Source organism: Homarus americanus, unplaced genomic scaffold, assembly GCF_018991925.1.
Source record: "Homarus americanus isolate GMGI-L3 unplaced genomic scaffold, GMGI_Hamer_2.0 scaffold31037, whole genome shotgun sequence".
In the NCBI taxonomy this organism is placed as follows: domain Eukaryota; kingdom Metazoa; phylum Arthropoda; class Malacostraca; order Decapoda; family Nephropidae; genus Homarus; species Homarus americanus.
In genome coordinates, this window is record NW_024722227.1 from 25,332,150 (window position 1) to 25,356,208 (window position 24,059).

General features: G+C 39.5%; 1 protein-coding gene across 1 annotated transcript in view; it reads left to right on the forward strand.

Moving 5' to 3' along the window:
* The window catches only part of LOC121862657 (small G protein signaling modulator 2-like), a 106,292-nt gene that overhangs the window by 36,058 nt on the left and 46,175 nt on the right, over nt 1-24,059 (forward strand). Inside the window, exons 5-14 of the mRNA XM_042360977.1 lie at nt 1-2; nt 3,910-4,064; nt 9,388-9,414; nt 10,135-10,284; nt 11,799-11,923; nt 13,328-13,360; nt 22,502-22,569; nt 22,738-22,902; nt 23,131-23,268; nt 23,794-24,031. The exon at nt 1-2 is cut by the window's left edge and continues 66 nt beyond it. Coding sequence (XP_042216911.1) covers nt 1-2; nt 3,910-4,064; nt 9,388-9,414; nt 10,135-10,284; nt 11,799-11,923; nt 13,328-13,360; nt 22,502-22,569; nt 22,738-22,902; nt 23,131-23,268; nt 23,794-24,031 — 1,101 coding nt within the window. The remainder of the gene's footprint in view (nt 3-3,909; nt 4,065-9,387; nt 9,415-10,134; nt 10,285-11,798; nt 11,924-13,327; nt 13,361-22,501; nt 22,570-22,737; nt 22,903-23,130; nt 23,269-23,793; nt 24,032-24,059) is intronic.

A 24,059-nucleotide genomic window follows, 5' to 3' on the forward strand; every position in this document is an offset into this window, starting at 1 on the left:
AGGTGAGGATATGTCTAGTATCTTGATAGATAGAGAGGTTTATTATTGTCTTACTGTTGTGGTCCTTATGTTACTGTTGTGGTCCTTGTGTTACTGTTGTGATCCTTATGTTACTGTTGTGGTCCTTGTGTTACTGTTGTGATCCTTATGTTACTGTTGTGGTCCTTGTGTTACTGTTGTGATCCTTATGTTACTGTTGTGGTCCTTATGTTACTGTTGTGATCCTTATGTTACTGTTGTGGTCCTTATGTTACTGTTGTGGTCCTTATGTTACTGTTGTGATCCTTATGTTACTGTTGTGGTCCTTATCCTTTTATCCTCTTCACCAATGATCGACTCGTTAGCCGCTTGGGGGATCAGTCACATCTCTGTTACGCACTGTTGGCAAGTACTGGGCATGCACCGGCTCCTGAATGTACGTGAACCTGCTCCAGTGTTGGTCAAGTCTTGTCTTGAAAGAGCTCACACTCGTAGCCGTCACAACACTTTCTGGTAGATTGTTCCAAGAGTTCACAACTCTCACTCCGATGCTTATACACCCCAATTAGGTCACCCCTTGCCCGTCTGTAATATAAGCTTGGCAAGTTCAGGCTCTCCAATCTCTCAGGGTAGCTGAGGTGCCGAAGTGAAGGCACCAGTCTGGTGGCCCTCCTTTGAACATTTTCAACCAACTGACAGTCCCTAGCATATCTCGGGGACCAGATGGGGAAGCACTTCACTGTTGAAGATCGTTACGAGGGACGGACCGTCTAGATATCTGAACGACCTTCTTATAAGACCCAATAATTTATTTGCCTGATTTAACTTCTTGTCGCAATGGCCCGAGAACTTCAGCTCATTGTCAACATACACACCTAGGTCCTTCTCACATTCAGTCTCAAATAGTGCAGTTTGTTCATCCCGCTGGGACATATGATATGCCTCCTTACCGTTGGTGACATTGAATCTCAGCAGCCATTTCTCCGACCATTCTTGGAGCCCACAGAGTTCCTTCTGCAGCTCTTCACAGTCCGCTTGGTTCTTTATTTCCCAAAATAACTTGGCGTCATCGGCAAGCATTTGTATGGAAGAATGTACAACGTCAGGCATGTCATTTATGAAACAAACAAACAACAGCGGGCTCAATACACTGCCCCGTGGTACCCCGCTTGTGACAGGTACGGATGATGATTTTGTGCCATTCATCACCACACACTTTTTGCGGTCATGTAGAAAGTCTTCTATCCACGCTAGGACATTTCCCCGAATTCCGTACCCTTCCAGTTTGATTTTCAGCCTTTCGTGGGGTACACTGTCGAAAGCCTTGGCAAACTCTAGGTAAATGTTGTTGATATTACCACCCCGTTCCAGAATATGGGTCCAAATATCCAATACCTTGAGCAATTGTGTTAAGCAGGAGCGCCCCAGTTTAAAACCGTGTTGGCAATCCTTTACAAGGTTGTTTCGTAGTAGATGTTTCATTGCGGCATCTCTGATAATACTCTCAAGTACTTTACATATTATGCTGGTCATTCTCACCGGTTTATAGTTCGTGGAGTGACGATCGCCCTTCTTGAAGATAGAACTTACATAAGCCACTTTCCATTCACTGGGGACTTTTTGTTCATCCAGGCATTTACAAAACAGGATCTTCAGGGGCTCGGCAAGCTCGTTACACAACTCTCTTAGCACTCTAGGATGCACCATGTCAGGGCCGGGACTCTTATGGACCTTTAGCCTGGACAGTTTATTTCTAATACCCTCTTCTGTGAACACAATGTGGGTCAGTGCTGTGTCGAACCGTCTGTCCTCAAACGCAGGAAGGTTAATCGCATCCTCTCTTGTGAACACCGAGGAGAAGAAGCTGTTCAATGCCTCAGCTTTATCCTGGTCAGAATCTGCGTAACTACCATCTCCAAGCCTCAGGTCTGATACTTGCGTTTTTAATTTCGACCTTGCGTAGCGGTAAAACGCCTTTGGGTTTGACTTGACCTTGCTTGTAACCAGCTTCTGGAACTCCTTTTCAGCCCTTCTACACTCTATCTTTGCTTGGTTTCTGGCTCTTGCATACATCCTCCTGTCCTGTTCATCATTTGACCCAACCCAAGTCTTGAATTTCTGGGTTTTCTTCTTAACTTATTCGACCGCTGCATGATTCATGTGTAGGGTTCCCCTCGTATTCCTAGAGGCACTGGGTTTGGTCTTGGGTATATATTTATCAATCAAATGGGTCACTTTACTAGTTATGATATTCAGCGTAGTGTCTGCGTTCTTGTGCCTTAATGAGTCAGGCCAGTGGATACCCCTCATCCCGTTGTAATTTCCCCTATAATATTTGCACCTTGGCCTGGTGTTATCTTGAACTTGTTAACAGTTAAATCTGAATGACAACACTCTATGGTGACTGGTGCCAACTGGGGCAAGGTGTTCCAGTTTGGCCACCATCCCCTCCTCGTTTGTTATGATGAGGTCTAGTGGCTTGGGTGTTTGCTCCCCTCTGTAATGTGTCTGGTCTCTAACATGTTGGAACAGATAATTATCTCCCAGAGTTTCTACAAAAAGAGTAGCAGGGTTAGTCATGTCATTTGGGGTGAACTCGTTTCTCCAGTCGATGTCGCCATGGTTAAAGTCCCCCATGATATGGTGGTGGCTAAGGTTGAGCATTGCCGCGTTGTCTATTAAGGCTCTTAAGTTCCTTTGATTTAGTGGGCCACAGTTTGGGGATCTGTAGATACACCCGACAATAAGTAAGTCCCTTCCCTTCAGTTTAATTTTACACCACTTGGATTCTTCAAAAACATCCTCTCCCTGTACCCTCGCCTGGCTGGCTCTAGTTTTAGTTGAACAAATTTATTGACAAAGCTTGGAGTACAGTTTGCCTATACTGAGTAATTCAGTCAGGTCTTGACACTGAGGGTGGTATCACTTCTCACTGCCATGCAGGACAGAGGCTGGCTCTAACGTCTTGTCTAGCACACCCCTCTTGTAAGTTAATCACCACACACTGCTTGTCGTCATGTAGAAAGTCTTCTATCCACGCTAGGACATTTCCCCGAATTCTCTACCCTTCCAGTTTGATTTTCAGTCTTTCGTGGGGTACACTGTCGAAAGCCTTGGCAAAATTTAGGTATACATTGTCGATTTTACCACCCCGTTCCAGAATATGGCGTGCATGCCTAGTACTTGCCAACAGTGCGTAACAGAGACGTGACCGATCTCCCAAGCGGCTAACGAGCCTATCAGTGGTGAAAAGGATAAAAGAAAATACCTTGAGCAATTGTGTTAAGCAGGAGCGCCCCGATGTGTATTAAACTCACACCGATGTAAATACGATTTTTCCCTTGGGGTATAGTTTATGGGTCAACCTCCATACTTGCCATATGTCTAATACATTTAAAAAAATTCCCAGATCATTCGTCTAATATATTTTCATCTGATACCTGAAGTAGCTGTGTTTACTAATCTTACACCAACGTAAATAACATAACCTTCAGACACGGTCACACTTATTCACCTTATTACACTAGTCCATACCAATTGGGCCCTGCCAATCATCATATAGGTACCTTGAGTTCTCCCGTAATACTATCAGTATACATACTGGTATAATTCATGTAAAACAACATAGTGTACAGCATACTAACTACCCCTTCGAAATGTTTACTGTTTTTTTGTGACTCTCCTAATTAGAAAACGTAGATACAGTACTCCCATAGTGCTGTGAGTTTGAATGTTATGCAGCTGTAATATGACTCAGCAGAGATTATAGGCACCAGTACTAATGTATGTAGTACACTGTATTATCAGTGGATGTAATGTGTCCTTGATATTCCTTATGGAGTTTATAAGTTATGTTATGTGAATATACTTAGACTCAATGTGTAATAGATTATATTCTGATATGAAAATAAAGTTCGAGGATGCCCACAGTTGGTCCGTGTGCCCTGGACTTCAGCAGGATGAAGACAGTGGACCACCTCTGGACAGACCCTCCAGCAGATGAACTGGTGCAGCGTCACAGAATCTCATCAGGGCACTTTACAGGTCCCTCTACACCCCCTGTCCCTCGTAGACCTGGTCTCCATGTAAGTCTTTAATTTATATAACCTAGCAGATACTGTACCTTTCTTTTATGAACTAAACTACAGGTCATCAGTGAATGACCTGCTGAAACTTATTGCTAATTCACCACCTGAAGAAGCCTGCGTTACCAAAGAGGCTTGATGTGTTTGTTGATGGAATTAATATATTATTCCATTCTTTATTGCAACTCAGAAGTGTACAGTACATGTACACTGCATGTGTTCTGGGTATCAAGTTCTATCTACAGGAGCGAACACAAATACCTGTAGAGTTTTCGTAGGTTCTATTTACTGGATAAACAGATACACAAGGGAGGTGGCGCTCCTTACTCTGTCTGGGGGTCAACTAGCCTTTCGGGCGACATGTGGCAAGTGATACATTAGCAGCTTCCATATGTCGCCAGGCACATTAATTAAGCGTGTGGGACATGGTAAATACATTGCCACACGCTGCTAGCTAGGCTGAATAAATAGTGTATATAAATGGAGCACATACATAATATACATACAGCATACATAATATACATACACCTCCCTCCCCCCCTATACGCTCATAGCAAAGTCTTGAGCGGACCATTTATTTTGGATCCGTTCTGAGCGTCGAGGGACTTGATCACTGGGGAGGGTATGGGACTCAACACTGGTGGCGGGGTCAGCAGAAGGCGTTGTTACGGGGCAGAGAAAATGGCGATTCCTCCACCACACACGACCACTGGGTAACCGCACCTGGTAGTCCTGTGCCCTACCGAGACCCATGACTACGCCCACTTTGTCCCAACGTAGGGAGGTCGGGTCCTGAACACGGACTTGGGTGCCAACACTCAACTTGGGAAGAGGACGGCGTGGTCGTTGTAGCGGGCGACGACATCGTGAACACGTTCGGCGGCTCGGCGATCACAATCCTCTGTCTTGGCCTGCCACTCCTTGGAGAAGGATTGAGGGTGAGCAGGGACACAAGAACGAAGGGGGCGTCCATACAAAACCTGGGCAGGGGAGCGTCCGGTGTAGTTAGGTGTGTTGCGGAGTTCAAGAAGACCCCGGTCGAAGGCCTCGCAGTCAATATTCCCAGAAGGGGCCACCTTAAGGATGAGGTGCTTCAAGGATTTGACAGCAGCCTCAGCGTGGCCGTTGGACTGCGGGTAATGGGGCGATGACAACACATGCCGGACTCCCCATCGGTCGAGGAACACAGCAAAGTCCCGGCTTGTGAACTGAGGCCCTCCGTCGGTTCGCAGGCGCACAGGAACGCCCACGTCACGGAAGTAGTGGCGGAACTTGCTGATGGTGGCGGCAGACGTCGTGTCATTACCGCACTTGATGACAACCGGCCAACCAGAGAGACGGTCGACGATAACAAGGAAGGACTTTCCTGACACACAGAAAAAGTCGGCCGACACAGACTCAAAGGGGCGGGTGGGGTTGTCACTCAAGAAGGGTTCCTGCCGCTGGCTGGGTTGTAATACTTGGCAGGGCTCGCACGCACGGACAACATTGGAGATGTTGGAGTCGATGCCGGGCCAGAACACAGTCTGTCGTGCACGTCGTTTGGTGGCCTCAGCTCCACGGTGACTGTCGTGAAGGCGAGCCAAGACGCAGGGACTTGAGGCAGCAGGGACAACTACACGTGCTCCGTACAGAACAAGGTCCCTGTCGCAGTAGAGTTCATCGCGGAGTTTCCAATACGGGAGCAGGGTGTTGTGATGGTCGTAGTAGTTGCTAGGGAATCCATTCCTCACACACTCGACGAGTCGGGCGTAGGAAGGGTCATCTCGGGCCGCTGTTCGAAGGTCCTCCATTGCCTTGTCGTCATCTGGTGACAGGTCCGAACGAAGGGATTGGACGACGTGTAGAGTGACCACAGTCCTGACGGAAAGAGCAAGGTCGGCGTCGAGCACATGGTCTTCTGGAGTAGGGCGGCTGACAGGAGAGCGGGATAAGGCATCAGGGATGCAGAGCTCCTTACCAGCACGCCACACTGCTGTAAAGACGTACGCCGAGAGCTTCTCTTTCAGACGCTAGAGGCGAGGGTTCTCAATGGCGTCCAGCGTGTAGTGGTTGAGGATCGGGACAAGTGGGTGATGGTCGGTCACTAGGGATGGCCGCAGTCAGTGTGTTCGTACGTGTGTGTGTGTGTGTGTGCGCGCGCCTTGGGCAGCATCTCACTGGGAGGGAGAGGAGGGAGAGGCGGCGACTCACAGTCAGTTGCCAGTTACCACCTGGACGCGGTCAGAGGAGGGTGCACAGGAACTCTACTCCCCACAATTGCCCTGAACATGCCTTACACCTTGGGAATCCTTTAGAACAAGGTCACACAGTTATGGCACTAAACACACAATGCACTATACACTTCACAGGAAATCACTGTCACTGACACTGCTCAAAGTTGCTATAAATTCTTTGAAGAGACGGCCATTAGCGGTGGTTGACACAGAGCAGGGGTCCATAAGCCGGTCTTGCCACAAACTTCACACTTCACTTGTATAATGATCCAGTAAAATGACTCACTGCGCCATGCATGTGTTCTGGGTATCAAGTTCTATCTACAGGAGCGAACACAAACACCTGTAGAGTTTTCGTAGGTTCTATTTACTGGATAAACAGATACACAAGGGAGGTGGCGCTCCTTACTCTGTCTGGGGGTCAACTAGCCTTTCGGGCGACATGTGGTAAGTGATACATTAGCAGCTTCCATATGTCGCCAGGCACATTAATTAAGCGTGTGGGACATGGTAAATACATTGCCACACGCTGCTAGCTAGGCTGAATAAATAGTGTATATAAATGGAGCACATACATAATATACATACAGCATACATAATATACATACATACACCACATAATGTACACCAACATATTAGTACCAAGTTTTTTGTGTTTAAGAAGAAGTTAACCTTCTATTAGTGGCACTAAGTTAGTGCCACATCTTAATGCCACTAATTATTCTTTTATTCTTTTAAATTGTAGATGATGTGATAACATACAGTATGATATCACATCATCTACAGTTTATCACATTCAAATACTCTTGATATAGCAGACGGCACATAAGCACCACACAGGATGATGCGTAAACACTACCTCCCATACTGATAACCAGATCGGCACTGTGTGAGCCACAGTGCTCACCCCCGCTTGCCTCCAGGACATGCACACATGCGTGTGACAAAGCAAACGCCTGTTATTGGAACTGTCGAGTAAGACAGTTCCACATACAGAGATTTTTGTTGTTTTCTCGGAATTAGAGGATGGCCATTGGTATTGAGTTTAAGGATTATTGATAATAGTTTTAAATATGTTGTACAAGTATAAATAAATAAACATATATGATATATTATATTATATAATACATATATATCGGGTGAAATAGGGGGTGCTGCAGTTCCACAGTGCCTACCGGCGAGCTGCCACTGGCACTAACAGATCTCTTGAATAACAATAAAATCACTCAACCCAACTGCATGATTAATGTCAGTAATATAAGAACTTTTCCCTCCTCTTTGATCTTTATAAGAGAAATATTTATTAAATCTAGAATAGAACTATGGAAACAGTCGTCAGTTTAAATATTCATTTTAAAATACTTTAAACAGCATCTGAAAGCAGTGCACTTTTCGTTCATATAAGGAACAATAATCATCCCATAGAAGAGTTTAGAAGTGTATAAATCCTCATGTATCACAGAAAGACTTCTAGTTGAAGCAACTTTGATTAGAGAAATGTATTCTTAAAACCTTAGTGATGGTCAGTACAAAACTGAGAATATGTTACACACATTTATTTGTCAGTGGCCCAAGGTTAAAAATGCTTTGAAAGCATGTAAGGTAGATGTAGGATAGATGATTAGTGGGTCTCATACTTTTTACCTGACGTGCCTTGACTAGTTATGTCGCCCGTTCTTATAATCTCTTCTTATGTTTGCTGTGTGGTTGGTGTGTGGATTAGTGGATGTCATGTTTTGTGACCTGACCTCATGTTTGGTAAGGTCACCCTGTGTACATAAGCTCTCTCTCAGTCTTTTTAATCCAGTTGCCTCTGAAGATGTCTTGAATAAAGACGAAAGCTAAGGTTCTCCTGTGTTTCCCTTTTCCCCGTGTGATTTTATCAAGATACAGGTGCTCCTCTACTTAAGAACGTTCAACTTACAAACTTTCAGAGATACAAACATCATCACTGAGGGGGGTTACCGACCAGAACAGGTGTTTAATGTGGATGAAACTGGATTATTTTGAAGAAAATTCCAGATAAAACAAACATTACCTAAGAGGAGAAAAGTGAGCCAGGTTTTAAGGCTCTATTAAAGGGTATAGCTGTACAAGGGGTCACAGCTCAAGATTGAAGAAGCCGCAAGTCCAGAAAACCGTGAGGGCAAACTTTTTCGGAGTGAGGATTGTGAACTCTTGGAACAATCTACCAGAGAGTGTTGTGACGGCACCGAGTGTGAGCTCTTTCAAGACAAGACTTGACCAACACTGGAGCGGGTTCAGAGTACATTCAGAACGGTGCATGCCAGTATTTGCCAACAGTGCGTGAAACAGAGCGTGACCACCGTCCCAGCGGATAACAAATAATCCAGTGGCAAAGAGGATAAAAGAAAAAAAATAAATACCGGTGTCCAAGAGTCTTCATTTTTACAATATGTTTAGTATCTACAGGAGTAAAAAGTTGGACTGACAAACAAGCCTCAGAATGTAACTAGATTAAGTAAGTAGAGAACACCTATATATATATATATATATATATATATATATATATATATATATATATATATATATATATATATATATATATATATATATATATATATATATATATATATATATATATATATATATATATATATATATATATATATATATATATATATATATATATATATATATATATATATATATATATATATATATATATTATATATATATATATTTATATATATATCATTCTTATTTAGTGTTTAAACAAAATATCTGGAACTAACAGAACACAATTCCAAAACATATAAAAAAAATCAGATTTGTATTCCGGTTCTTTCAATGGAAAGTTGTGCTTGAAATTCTGGTACTGTACTGTGTAGCTACTGTAAGAGGAGCTTGATATTGGTACAGAAGTTTAAATTACAGTTTTGATATACAGTACTTCTACATTGGCATAGCTACAGTATTTGATTTTGTTAATCACAGAAAGTAATCGCACTGCTTGACAATGAGCAACAGTACAGTATAGTGTGCAAATTTATTTTCTGTTAATTTCCAAGAAGATTTAAGGGTGACACATTACATTTGGATTTTGTTCAGTAACTTTTCACCCTTTTTTTCTCGCCACCTGGAAGGATGCAACTCAAGGAGGGAAGTCTAAAGTAAGTTTGTGATATTAAAACTTCAAATGTAAGAAGACTCATCATCATAGATACTGTACAGTGTGTTTATAGTGTAGCAAACCAGCCAATTTTGATGTTTTGTAAGGACTCATATGGAGATAAGCCTTTAACAACTTTCTTGGAATTTCCTTAGTTTGAATCGACAAACAGTTAATCATTGCCAGTATGCCTGTACTGGTTATGTGTACACTAAACCAAAAAAAATTTGTTTGATGATTTTTAAATGAATAGATATTTGTCTGGCTGTCTATCTATCTATCTATCTATCTATCTATCTATCTATCTATCTATCTATCTATCTATCTATCTATCTATCTATATATCTATCTAAACTATCCATCATCTACATGTGAAATTCACTTATTATTTTTCAAGCACAGTACCATTAGTAAACAACTTTGTTCACTGTGAACTTCCATGCACCTTGTGTTAATATGTCCTTACAGTATTGTACATTTCACAACAAAAATATTGTACTGTATTAAGATTTATTATTTATCTTGATCTGATACATATATCCATGTGTCCATGCAGAGGTCAGTCACCATCACATATTAATATCTGTTCATATTATCATTGGTACGGTATAAGCACTTTCCCTACCCTTCTCTTGCACCGCTCAGTGTGGTAAGTTTGTAGTTTTTTATTGCATTAATTAGAACTTCTCTGATCCAGTCTCATAACTTGGTTTGTTTACAGTACCGTAAGCCTGTGAGCTGTAGCAGTGAGGATGTGGGTGTAGTACCACCACGAAATGTGCCCTTGAATGCCCGGGACTATGTGGAGAGCTTACACCAGAACAACAAAGCTACACTCCTCTATGGCAAGAATAACGTTCATGTACAGCCTGTAAGTATCCTTGTTTAATATAGTTAGAGGAAGGAGTAGAGAAGAAAACTTATGCACTTGCAGTACAATACTGTACTGTACTGTACTGATGCTGCATAATATGGGCCTACACACTTGTTTACTGTAGGTGAGAGACAGAGTTAAAATTTGGTATTCATCATTCTATGTGTAGTTCTTGCAAATATAAGCGATATCTTTGGCTAGCTTATACATTTCTTATTAGTAGATAGTCAATTAAGGTGTTTAGAAAGAAAAAGGCTAATCCTTCTCATTGAGACTCAGAATTCTATGATCAAAAATTTTTTTTGATGATCGTTGACAGAGAACCATTTTAACTAAATAATGGGCTTCCAGGGTTACTTTAAGTAATCTAATACAGAGCTTTAAAGGCAGTCACTTGAAGCATTAGAATGTTAAAACTTCAGAAATATAATGACAAGAAACAAACATATACTGAAATGATTAATATTGTACAATAGACATTATATTGTCACGTAGGAAATAACAAGCTTTTGCCTGCATAGTACTGTACAGTAGTCTGGTTTTGAAACCAAAATTGACATACAATATTTGTCAGTATGGACAGAACATTGTGTTACCATAAGTAAATTATTAAAATTTAAATATTATGTAAGTTGCTATGCAATCAGTTCTCCCATACTGCTGTAGCTGCATTCCTGAAAAACACCACGTTAAAGAAAAATTATGTTGAATTAACCATTGATTCAATGGGAATTAAGGAGTTAGGTGGCAGTAGGTTCAAGAACACCAACATGACCAACATGGGTCCTACTTTCACTCTCATGATATTGTTTGTTATTAATAACTGTGTTTTAGTTTAACAATATCATTCATTAATAGAATAAGAACATTACCAGGAGGAAAAATACTTGTTACAACGTGTCAGTGTGTGTTGATGTATGATAGAAAATGGAGCAGTGAAGGACGAACATGGTGAGATAATACGTGGTGGAGTGTGACTCCCTTAACAGCTTTTAATGATGAATTATTTTTAAATCAAAACTTTTTGACCACAAGAAGAGACGATGGTTATATGAGACGAGTGGTGGAGGAGGTGAGGGTTCATACCACTTTATCACATCTAATTTTTGTTCATGAGTTACAGCTTTTCTTTCTTTTACTTCACTTCCACTAGTGTACCACCACTACCAGAATGATTCACACCCTTGCCACACATTGTAATTTAAAGCAATATAGTTGATACTGTACAGTACTTGTACTAATGTAAAGCACAATCTGTGATAACAGATGTAAGACACATGTGCCGAGGCGACCACATCACCGCTTATCCTTACTTAAGTGACATACTGTACTCTACTTTCGTTTATTCAATGGAGTTCTATCCCAATCTCATCCTCATTATAGAAACTGTTCCTTAATACATTCAGTGCATTAGTATAACCAAATTGAGCCGTGAAAATGTGTTATAGGAGACCTTACTACTGTGCACGAGCAGTTCTAGATAATCAGTATTGTACTTTTGTTACTTGCAGAAAGAACAAATGGAGGCCATGCCAGGCTACATGTCCCTCCACCAGACAACTGAGGGGTTGGTCATTAAATGGACTCCCAACCACCTGATGAACGGTTGCTGCCCAGACACCACAGAAGACAAGAGGTCAGTGATTTGAGGGTTTCTGGACTTCTTTGCCTTGTTTTAAGTGTAAATTGTAAACATTGTCTGTAAATTACATATATTCATTACGATCTAATGGTAGCTCCATGTGCTTATTTTTAAACATTCTTTGTCTTGTTGGAATTGACAGTGTGATATATTTGTTTTTAATTTTTATTTTTATTTATATTATAATTTTTCTACATTTCATACATTTGTTTTTGTGCCTCTTTTCGTCTTTTTGTCTAAAACTGCATCTTTATATATCAATTACTGTATTTTTCTATTAATTTTAACATGATGTATCTGGTCACAACATGTACATGATCTGTAGATATAGACTAATATTTGACCTGAACAGTGCACACATACTGTAGGTTAGAGTATACTGTACCTTCATAAAGACATCATTAGGAGAGAACTTCACTCCCTGAGAAGAAAATGTACAACTTCACCAGTACTTTACAAGGGAAACAATTAAAGAACAGTGCATGGAGACAAGGGAGCTAGTAGGCTGACCAGAGGTGATGAGGATAAAACAGCTGCTGCAGTGTACACCAAAAAAGATAGATGATGAGAAAGATGTAACCCTCACCTTCATGTGTTTAGTTATCAAAAGAAGAAAAGCAAAAAGTAAAATGGGTTCCTCTTGAAGTTGGTTAGCCTCCATCATAGTGGGGAAGGAAGGATCTCTGAGAATGAAAAACATGACTTAGAAAAAGGATCATAGTTTAGGAACAAAAAGAGATAAAATTATCAGTCTTGAAATTATAAAGTGTAAGAAAAAATCTTCAGTAACATTAAAAAACCAAGGGAATAAATTAACTATTAGATGTTTGACACAAAAGCCCCACTAACATCCATAGCTTCTTTCTCCCTGTACAAGATAAAGTATACTGTACTGACCACCACAACCATATACAGGTAAACCTCTCTTTATGAAATCATTTAAATGCATAGATCTTCACTTTTTTGCTTATCTTCAATTTGTAGAGAAGAAATAATCATTACATATCATATCAATGGATTTTTCTGTCAACAAAAAATCCAGTTTTCTATAAGTTACGTCTTCTACATGAACATTTTAACACAAGTGCATCTTCCACACATTTTTGTCAGATACTGTACTTTTGTTTCATTCTTGTATTATCATGATTAAAAGTCTCATTTATCTGTACAGTACTCACAAAAGAAGAGTTTACAGCCATCAGTACCTTTCTTTTACCCTCCCGTCCTCATTAATACAGTATTGTTGTGTTCTCTTAAATACAGTATGTTGTGTGTGTCATCTTTATTAACAACACCTCTGCTCTTTTTCTTTAGTCCTTCTTCTATGACACATGTCCATGTAATTGTTCTTCTTTGTAAAATTTCCTAAATTCTAATAAAGTTAACTGTTCTTTGCAGACCTTTCTATATGGATTTGTGCTTTCAAAAAAGGTCAGAATGGTAGATATTTGGTCCCTTTAGTGGCACAGTTTAGTGATCCTGTTTCTTAGACGTGCACCAAGAGCAACTTTTTAGCCTATGGTAGAGAGCTCCTCCTGACCATCATTTTTGTAGTCTAGGATAGTGTCCCCTTGAGTCTGTTTTCTTAGAGGTAGTCATCCTGTAGTTGGCTTCACATGTTGAATATTTTAACATTAGCCTAACAGTCATAGACTTCCACTTTGAGTTTCATTTGATTTCTTGAAATATTTTAATGTGAAAATTTCGTACTGTACAGCCTGTATAATTATTAAGTCGGGAGAGAAGTTTAGTAAATGAAAATAATTGTACATTACATAGATGACCTTCATCAGTGTTATAGATAAAACATTGCACAGATGTTTTAACAAAAGGTTGATATGAAAATATTATGCATGAGCCAATCCTTTATAGATACTTCTGCAGAATGAAAAATAGATTCACGTACAATATATATACCTGGACAGTGGTCCCTCTGTTAACGAACACAATTCGTTCCAGAAGGTCGTTCGTTAACCGAAAATTTTGTTAACTGAATCCATTGTTTCAATGGGATATTGGGTAATTGGTTCCAGCCCACCGAAAAGTACATACAAAGTAAAAAATAAATGCAGTAAAGTACACTTACTTTGAGGTGTGTATGTAGAAGGTTCCTGGTTGATGATGATGATGGGAATTAGAAGTGGGGGTGGAGGAGAAGGGTGAAGAGAAGGAAGTGGGGATGGGGGAGAAATCACCTTTCAGGGGCCCATGCTTGATGCTGTAATTTCACCAATAAAATTTTAAGTTCACTAGGTGTAATTCAAGATTATTTTCTTTAAATCAACACCGCACTGCGCTATATATTATCAATATGTTAACTAAAGTTCAGAATGACCAATAATTTCAATGAAAAATGCAAAAATATTCAAGACACCAACAAAATAGATGCTCTCTCCACTGTTTTCAAAGCCCAACTGACGCCTTGTGACCGACTCACGCATCTGATGGGCGCCCAACATACTAGTTCCCTGTACTGCATATACAGTATTATCAATATGTTAAATAAATGTTAAAATGACTAATAATTTTAATATAAAGCATGCAAAAATATTAAATAGCACAACTTTATTGATATTTACTCCATTGGAAACGAATGTAAACATAGAACAGATTACTGAATTGGCAGACTAGTCCATCAGCTGATCAGATGATGCTCACAACAAAACGTGATTTTCGTAAGGATTTCGTTAATCGAATTTTTGTTTGTTAACCGAATTGAAGATCCTTATGGAAGGTAATTCTTTAACCGAACCGTTCGTTAACCGAGGGACCACTGTATGTCTCTCCTCGACTTACAACGAGGTTCCGTCCCAACAACCAGGTCATTAATCGAATTGGTCGTATATATATATATATATATATATATATATATATATATATATATATATATATATATATATATATATATATATATATATATATATATATATATATATATATATATATATATATATATATATATATATATATATATACATGTAGATCCACAATGAAAATGATGGATAATAAAATCTATATATATATATATATATATATATATATATATATATATATATATATATATAGGTGAGCTGGAACCAATTACCCAAAAACCCATTGAAACAATGGTTTCGGTTAACGAACGTTTCGGTTAACGAACGACCTTCTGGAACGGATTGAGTTCGTTAACCGAGGGGCCACTGTATATATATATATATATATATATATATATATATATATATATATATATATATATATATATATATATATATATATATATATATATATATATATATGCATATACAGTATAAGATTTGTTGAAACTAAATATATATTACATATACTTACACACTACTGTACACTGTACAGTGATATACCCATTAGCTGAAACAAATGGTGCTGAGCACTTCCAGGAAAGAGAAATTTTTGGGTAACAAGACATCTTAAATACTTAAATACTGCAAGTCAGAAGTATTAGTTGACACATTCATTAACACAACAAGGGTGGCAGGTGAATGCTATAATTCCCAGTACAAGAGCTCATGTGACAGGAAAGCCCTGATATGTTTAAAAAAAATTATCACTAGTAAAAATATCAGTTAAATATGATTCACTATTAACCATCACTGTATCATGATATCTATCTTGACTTCAAATACTACACTTAGTTCATTTAATTGTAGTTGAGAGTTTTAACATGTGAGAGGCAACACACTCATGTCAGGGTTCTCAGATGTGACTAATTTACCCTCACAGTCAGGTGTCCTTTTTATGTATTGAGCAAATTTCCCCAAAACTGTTTAGGAAGTTTTTGTTTTTGTTTTTAAAGATTATTTTCAATGCAGTACTGTAAATAGATAAACAGTTTACATGGAATGGTTCCTCAATTTGCCTCAGAATATGTGAGTACTGTACTGTAGCCCAAACTTATACAATCAACGACTAACAGACCAATCAGTGATGAAGAGCATAAAGTAAATATAGTAATATCTCCCTTGGCCAAAATCTCTCAAACCCGGAACTCTCCGATAGCCGAATTAAAATTTTCGTGGAAAATCGTTCTCAAAGCCAGAATTTTCCGGAAAATTACGGCATTGGGAACGATTTTCCGAGAGCCACATTTTCCAGAAAATTTCAAGAAAATTTTCCCGATATCCGGAAAATTCTGGAAAATTCCAGGGATGGGAGTATTTTTCTGAGTTTGAGAGATGAAAATCAGGCACATTTTCTGGAAATTCTGAGAAAAAATTTCACATTACCCGGAAAATTCCAGGAATGGGGGAAATTTATCCGGGTTTGAGAGATGATGTAATGGGCAATTTCTGGAACTTCCGAGAACATTTTTCTGTTACCCAGAAAATTCCGGAGATGAAGGATTTTGTTTTGCTTTGAGAGAGTCGTCTCGTTTCCCAGAAATCTCTCATTCCGGAAGTGATCTGCACCAATTGTTCACTGTTGGTACTGCAACTTGTACTGTGCTGTACAGTGTGATGATAATTTATTGATTATAGTATTCCTCCCTTGATGATATATAGTTAACATCTTTGGGAGTAGAATTGAGAGTAAACCACAAAATTGCCTAATTTGTGACCTTTGAAGAAACTATCAAGCCTTCAGGTTACATTGCTGAGACCTTCCTTATTGGGATGTGTGTTCCACCCCATATGATGAGAATGAAGTACAGTTGGTAAATAGACATGGCTGTTAGACTGTGTTTGTGAATAAAAGACTGAAGAGTGAGGTGAGTGAAATAACAATGTGAAGAGGCTTGTTGTTTGTTTGTTTCATAAATGACATGTCTGACGTTGTACACTCCTCCATACAAATGTTTGCCGATGACGCCAAGTTATTTCGGGAAATCAAGAACCAAGCGGACTGTGAAGAGCTGCATAAGGATCTCTGAGCTCCAAGAATGGTCAAAGAAATGGCTGCTGAGATTCAATGTCACAAAGTGTAAGAGGATGCACCTGAGGCGTACCAACGGTAAGGAGGAGGCGTATCATATGTCCCAGCGGGATGAAGAAACTGCACTATTTGAGACTGAATGTGAGAAGGACCTAGGTGTGTATGTTGACAATGAGCTGAAGTTCTCGGGCCATTGCGAAAAGAGGCAAATCAGGCAAATAAATTATTGGGTCTTATAAGATGGCCGTTCAGATATCTAGATGGTCCGTACCTTTGAACGATCTTCAAGAGTGAAGTGCTTCCCCATCTGGAGTACTATCACCCTGTCTGGTCCCAAGATATGCTGGTTACTGTCAGTTGGTTGAAAATGTTCAAAGGAGGGCCACCAGACTGGTGCCTGCACTTCGGCACCTCAACTACCCTGAGAGATTGGAGCGCCTGAACTTGCCTAGCTTATACTACAGACAGGCAAGGGGTGACCTAGTTGAGGTGTATAAGCATGTCAAGGGGCACTACTCAGTCGAGTGTCATTACTTGGAGCTGGCGGACGCTCGCCCCACAAGGGGTCACAGCTCAAGATTGAAGAAGCCGCAAGTCCAGAAAACTGTGAGGTCAAACTTTTTCGGAGTGAGAGTTGTGAACTCTTGGAACAATCTACCAGAAAGTGTTGTGACGGCACCGAGTGTGAGCTCTTTCAAGATCAGACTTGACGAACACTGGAGCAGGTTCAGGTACATTCAGGAGCCGGTGCATTCCCAGTACTTGCCAACAATGCGTAACAGAGACGTGACCGATCGCCCAAGCAGCTAACGAGCCGCTCATTTGGTGAAGAGGATAAAAGAAAAAGAAAAGTGACAGAGACGTGACCGATCGCCCAAGCGGCTAACGAGCCGATCAATGGTGAAAAGGATAAAAGTAATCATTTTTTGGTATAAGAGAGAATTAGAGCAAATACAAGTTTCAGGCCAACAGAAAACCAGAGAATTGAAAAAAGGAAGTAATGTCTGGCTGAAGCCTTGAAACTTTCTCCACAGGTCACTTTCTTAGTCCATTAATAGTAAAAAAAATTAAAGATGATGATATTAATATAATTCAACCAGACATTCCAATGTTAACTAAATAAAACATGTCTACATCTTGTATAGGTTAGGTTAGGTTAGTATCATGCTTCACTGTGAGATTGTTGTTAAATAAGCAGTACAGTATTTTTGTATTTAAATTAAGAGTGATTTTCATTCATAGTTAGCTGTTAGGCTGTTTTAATGCACCTTATACATGTAGATATACAGTTGAGTCTGGATTTACGCGGTTTTTTTTTACGTGTTTTGTTATTTACGCGGTGCCTTGCCAGAAGTGAAATGCTTGATTTACGCGGTAAATTTGGTCATTTACGCATAGAGCAGCTGGCGGTCCAGCCTCGCGCCATTTTGGATTCAAATCTCCCGCCATCCTGCCATGCCTGACCACAAGCGGGGAGAAGCGGCTCGGGGAGGGGTGCACTGTTGCGTTATTGGTGACGTCATATGACGTATCGGACTGTGATTGGTTCACGCATCCTTACCTCCCTCCCCCGCTAGCTGTGATTGGTTTAATGTAATATGACGTGCCCTGCCACGGGAGGGAAGAAGTCACTGACCTAGCCGGGCCAGTCTCATTGTTCTCAGTCCGCGTATACAGTTCTCTCTTGTGCCCACTATTCCCCTCACAACTCACAATGGCTGCTGCGGGACCCGCACCACCAGAGAAAAACATTGAATTACCTGGACCAAGCCATGATGATGTGAAGAAAATCATCAAGTTGGGGGAGAAACTTAAGCTCATCCTTGCCAACGACTCAGACAAGCATCGGTATGAAGCGTCTAATAACCATCTGACGAAATTTATGGAGCCGTATATCCAGATCTATCTCGACAACATCAATGCTAGTCGTCAACGTAATATTGAGGACTTCCTCGCCCGCAACCCACCACAACCACAGCCAGCCCAAGTCAGTGATAGTGATATTGACAATGAGGATATGGACTTTGAGGGGTTTGTCCGGGTAGGCCCTGCAAACCTCTGCGAGTAGTGAAAGTGATTCACCGGAGGGCAACTAATCTGCCCTCTGCCTCGGAACCAGCCCCCATCCACGTGTGCCGACCCAGCTCTTCTATTAACGTAAGTGTTAAAAAACTTAATATTATTGATATTTCTCTTAATTATTAATTATGTGTGCATACCATCATAAAATTAAGATGTTATTTTTACTACAACGTAGGTATTGTGTCGGAAAAAGTGGAGTTTGGAGGTTGGCCCGGTCTCTTTAAATTAATCCCATATGTTCTGTTATTTCATTTACGCGTTTCTCGTTTTACGCGGACCTCCACGGGTTCAATTGACCGCGTAAATGAAGACCCAACTGTACTGTATACAGTATCACACACACACACACACACACACACACACACACACACACACAAGAGAGAGAGAAAAAACAATCTTGGGTATGGTGAGTGAGATAGTGTGTCATGACAGAGACCAACTCTAAATACTTTACACAATACTGTACTGTAATAAATAAACCCTGCTAGCTTGACCCACCTTGATGGTCACATCCCTCCTCACAGCTACAGAGTGAGAGTGCTGCATGTATTGTGTTCCCTTTTTTAAGAGTTTAAGGTAAAGCATAAAATGTCATAACTGTTTTATTAATACCTGAAACTGAAAACCTTATGTGGCTCTCTCACTCTACCATAGGCTTGCTGCACCTGAATGATGTTCTTCACACTGCACTTTGTTATTACTGAAATATACCACATCTTTGTCCACAAGGGCATATTTATGCAGAACACATCTGCATGTAGGCTGAAGAATTGGTATGTGTATACAGTAGACTCCTGATTGTGTGTGTGGTTACATTCCTGAGTTAATCCAACCCACAAATAATTGGTCAGTGTAACTAATGAGAAAAAATAGATTACTTTTCAAGCTGGCCAGTTAGAGAGAGACATTCCATTAATAAATGAACCTTAATAATAATAATGGTTGCCCTTCGTGTAACGAGGATGGCCGGCCCTAGGGCCACCTAGGTATGAATTTGTTTAAGGTGTAGAAGCTGTTGCCAAGACAACAACCACAACCTGAGTTAACGAGCTGCTTGACTCAGTGTTTAAGGTGTAGAAGCTGTCACCAACACAACAACCACACTAAGATAATGAGCTGCATGACCCAGTGTCAAGGAATAGTCCGAGAAGACCGGACAGCTCGCCAACTGCACTGGCTAACCATTACCCCGCAATACGATCCACAAATCAATTAACATCCAGGTCCCCAATTACTGCTGGTTAGACAGAGGCAATTGGCGTAAAGAAACTTGCCCATAGTTTCACCCTGTCCGGGGATCAAACCCGGGTCCGCTCACCTGCGAGGCAAGCATGCTGACCATTACACCACAGCTTGCCAATGAACCTTAGAATTATCATGATCATACAGATCACAATTTTTTAAATACTTTGGAAATAATGATGGACTGTAGAGGAACATGATGGTTAGTGTGGGTGGCCGGGCAGATGTCTAAATTAGTTTCAGAATTAAAACTTTGAATCAGTTCCTTCCTTGCAGCACCATCACCTGAAGGCTGCACAGGTCATTTGGGGGCCATTATTATACACATACTGTAGATCTAATAACAAGACATATAATGACTAATGCTACTCCATCTTATATGAACATCGATTTCTTCCCATGGCTTCATATTTGATTGGGCAAAGAATCACATTTGGGAATGAACAATAATTCAGTTTAGACCATTAAAACTGGGTGGAGTGCCATGGTGATGTTGAACCATAGACACCCATGATAATTGAACTAAACATGCCATCAATTAGGAGTCTACTGTTCATGCTTCTGTGTAAATAGATATGAGGAAAATTTTTACATATGAATTTATATATACGAATTCCTTATATAATTATTACAAAATTGGTGCTTTTGTTGTTTATTTACAGTACTGTAAATATACATTATTTATATCAGTTATTTTACAAATTTATCATAAAGTACTGTACTTCAGTAAAACTATGTTCTAATTTCTCCAAGCCGGGACATAATGCACTGTTAAGTCTATGTACTGCACTGTGTCAGGAACTGTAAGACCTGTCTCTAGGTTGTCTTATGAGGATCACTTGAAGAACGATAGTTCAGTTATACAGTAGTCTCACTTGGCACTACAATAACGCATATGAGATAATGTTTGGCCTGGTGGTAATTTTGAAGGTGCCCAGGTCGGCGCCACAGTCTCCCCTGTCTATCAGAGCTACACGCCAGACCTAGAAGACCATCATTCTTGCGCCGCTACTCTGAGATCCCACTATCGTGAGTTCTTGTGGTGTGGGGACTTCTGTTTTGTTACTGATGCTGTAAAGGTGATGGTGCTGGGTGATGGTGCTGGGTTTTTTCCTTGTTTATGACATGAGGCTAATGGGGATGTGGTGGTGGAAATGATGTCTTAATAGTAAACAAATTATTTTGGGGTTGGAAATATTTTGATGACTGTTGATCGTTACTCTTTTTGGGGGTTACCATAATATAGTCTCTCTATCTCTCTCTTTTGCATGGGTTTTATTCTCATATTTTTGGGTATTAATGGTTGTATGTATAAATTGTTTCTCTGCTCAGGATATTGGTTATAATATTACAAAGTGATTCTCTCGGTAAGTGCGCTCCAAGGTGTGTTATTGATGGGTTGTACGCACACAGTAGTGGTGATTCTCAAGTATTTACCAAATGTTGTTGAAATATTTAGGGATCACGTGGAGATTAGAAACCCAAGCTTATCTCCCCTGAGGATTAAACGCCCTCACACATACCTAACCTAACCTCCCCAGGTAGTGTTAAGGTGTTAATTATCAAGGAAAATAAGCTGGAATGCCTAATCTTCAGGTCATCCCTATTTTGGCTCATCAAACCTATATTCAGAGGTTAACCTGATACAATATACAGTACTGTATCACACACTCATCTTTGGTAACTATTTATGCTCATATATACTTCCTGGAAATGCTTCTTTCTTTACTTAAAGCTCATAATTGATTAACTATAATTAATTGGATTGGATGAAGGTTTTGGGATCAGGTTGGATATGGGGTTTATTGAAATAATAAACAATATTAAGTACTGTGTTACAAATAATGTTATCTTGCTATTGTTTAATTGCTTTAATTGCCATATATATATACATATACAGTATATATATATATATACATATATATATATATATATATATATATATATATATATATATATATATATATATATATATATATATATATATATATATATATATATATATATATATATATATATATATATATATATATATATATATATATATATATATATATATATATATATTATAACTGGAGAAATATCAAATTTTGTTGAAAACTTTTGCCTGGGTGGCTTCTATCCCTCAATATGGAACTTTAAAGAATTCCCAGAATGTAGTACAGTACCTGTAATACCATTAATCAACCAATATTTTACTTGTGATTTATGTTTTAAGGCAATTTTCTTCATATACCAGTTTTAAACATTACAAAGGCACCCATAGAACTATGATTATAGATACTGTATTATCATGTACAGTTAACACTAATTATAATTTGTGAGTTGATATTTTGTTCACCTTCTTTACTGGCTCACCTGCAGCATCTATTGGGAATATGCACTTAATGTGCGGGTGGAGGAAATCGTTTACGTCCACTGCCATCAGCAAGGTACGTAAATTTATGAGAACTTATGTGTTTTACATACAGTATTAGTTTTTAGAAAGACTGATTTTATTGTAGAGTATTTGAATACTGTATGGTTATACAACTCATTGAGGCTCTCTCATTTGGTCTAAAGAAGAAATTAATACATAGTGTAACTTGTATTGTTTACAGCTGACTCTGGGGGAACAATTGTTTTGGTTGGGCAGGATGGAACTCAGTACCCACCTATCCACTTTCCACGAGGTGGCCACCTCCTTGCCTTCCTCTCCTGCCTTGAAAATGGTCTTCTTCCTCATGGCCACCTTGATCCACCTCTCTGGTCCCAGCGAGGGAAAGGTATACTGCATATTAATATTTATTTGTTAATATTTTTAAATTTTAATGTAATCACAATTTAACTTGTTGTTTTTATGCATCAAGTGACTGAGTTAAGCTCTTAAATGAGAACCACAGAAAATTTTATATAGGAAGTATGAAGACCAGACTATACAGTAATGTAAAGTAAAATAAAGATGTCCCACCCTGGAGAAATTCTTTGCCTACTAGTTTGTGTTTCTCTTATAGGTAAAGTGTTCCCAAAGCTGAGGAGAAAGGCTCGAGCATTAGCCAACAGACAACACCATGGTGGCATTGAGAATGAGGAAGAGGAGGCCACAGATTATGTATTTAGGATCATCACAGCCCACAAACCCGACCGTCTATGTAAGTCACTTCACTTATCCTAATCCTGAGGGTGACGTCTGTATGGTAAAACTAAAGCAGTATGAAGGAAATGTTTTGATGCCTGTGTGGAAGTTAGTAATAGTTGTCATAACATATACAGTAGGTTTGCTCAGCTGAAGAGATGTAGTTATATGAATAAGATGAATTTGTAGTTAATGTTGCTGAAGACATAAAGAAGAAATTCTGAAAGTTGAATGACATTGTTGTATAGAATTTGAAGTGATGGAAAGAAGATTACATACTGTTGCTGTATGAAAGGATTGATTGTTATGGAAAGACATCATTAGCAGATTAATATAGGACTACAGGACAACTCCAGGGGAACACAACCCGTGGATTTGAATAGAATGTACTATAATATGAATGATGTATTTTGATGCCAGAAAAATATGATGAGATTAATTAATACATCTATTATAATTTTCTCTTTATATTTTCTTTTTACCCAAACATCTGGACTTGGGATTTTGGTGGTCATTCCTTCATGTGTTATCATGACACCAGCCCACGTGGAGCTGATGTCTCCCTTGTTACGTGGTGGTTCTGGCTGGCTTCCCCGCGTCCCTAAACTTTCATCACATTCGTCCTCAACCTCCTCTTCCAAATCACTCAGCCTTGGGGACTCCATGAGTGAGGTCATGCCACCACCTCCTACTCCAAATCCAAGTTTGGATGTTCCATGTCCACCAGCAGAACATCCCAGTGAAGGAGGGACAAGAATGGGCACGAATGAAAAGAACAGGTTTGGAAGTTGCTGATTTTTTTTTTGT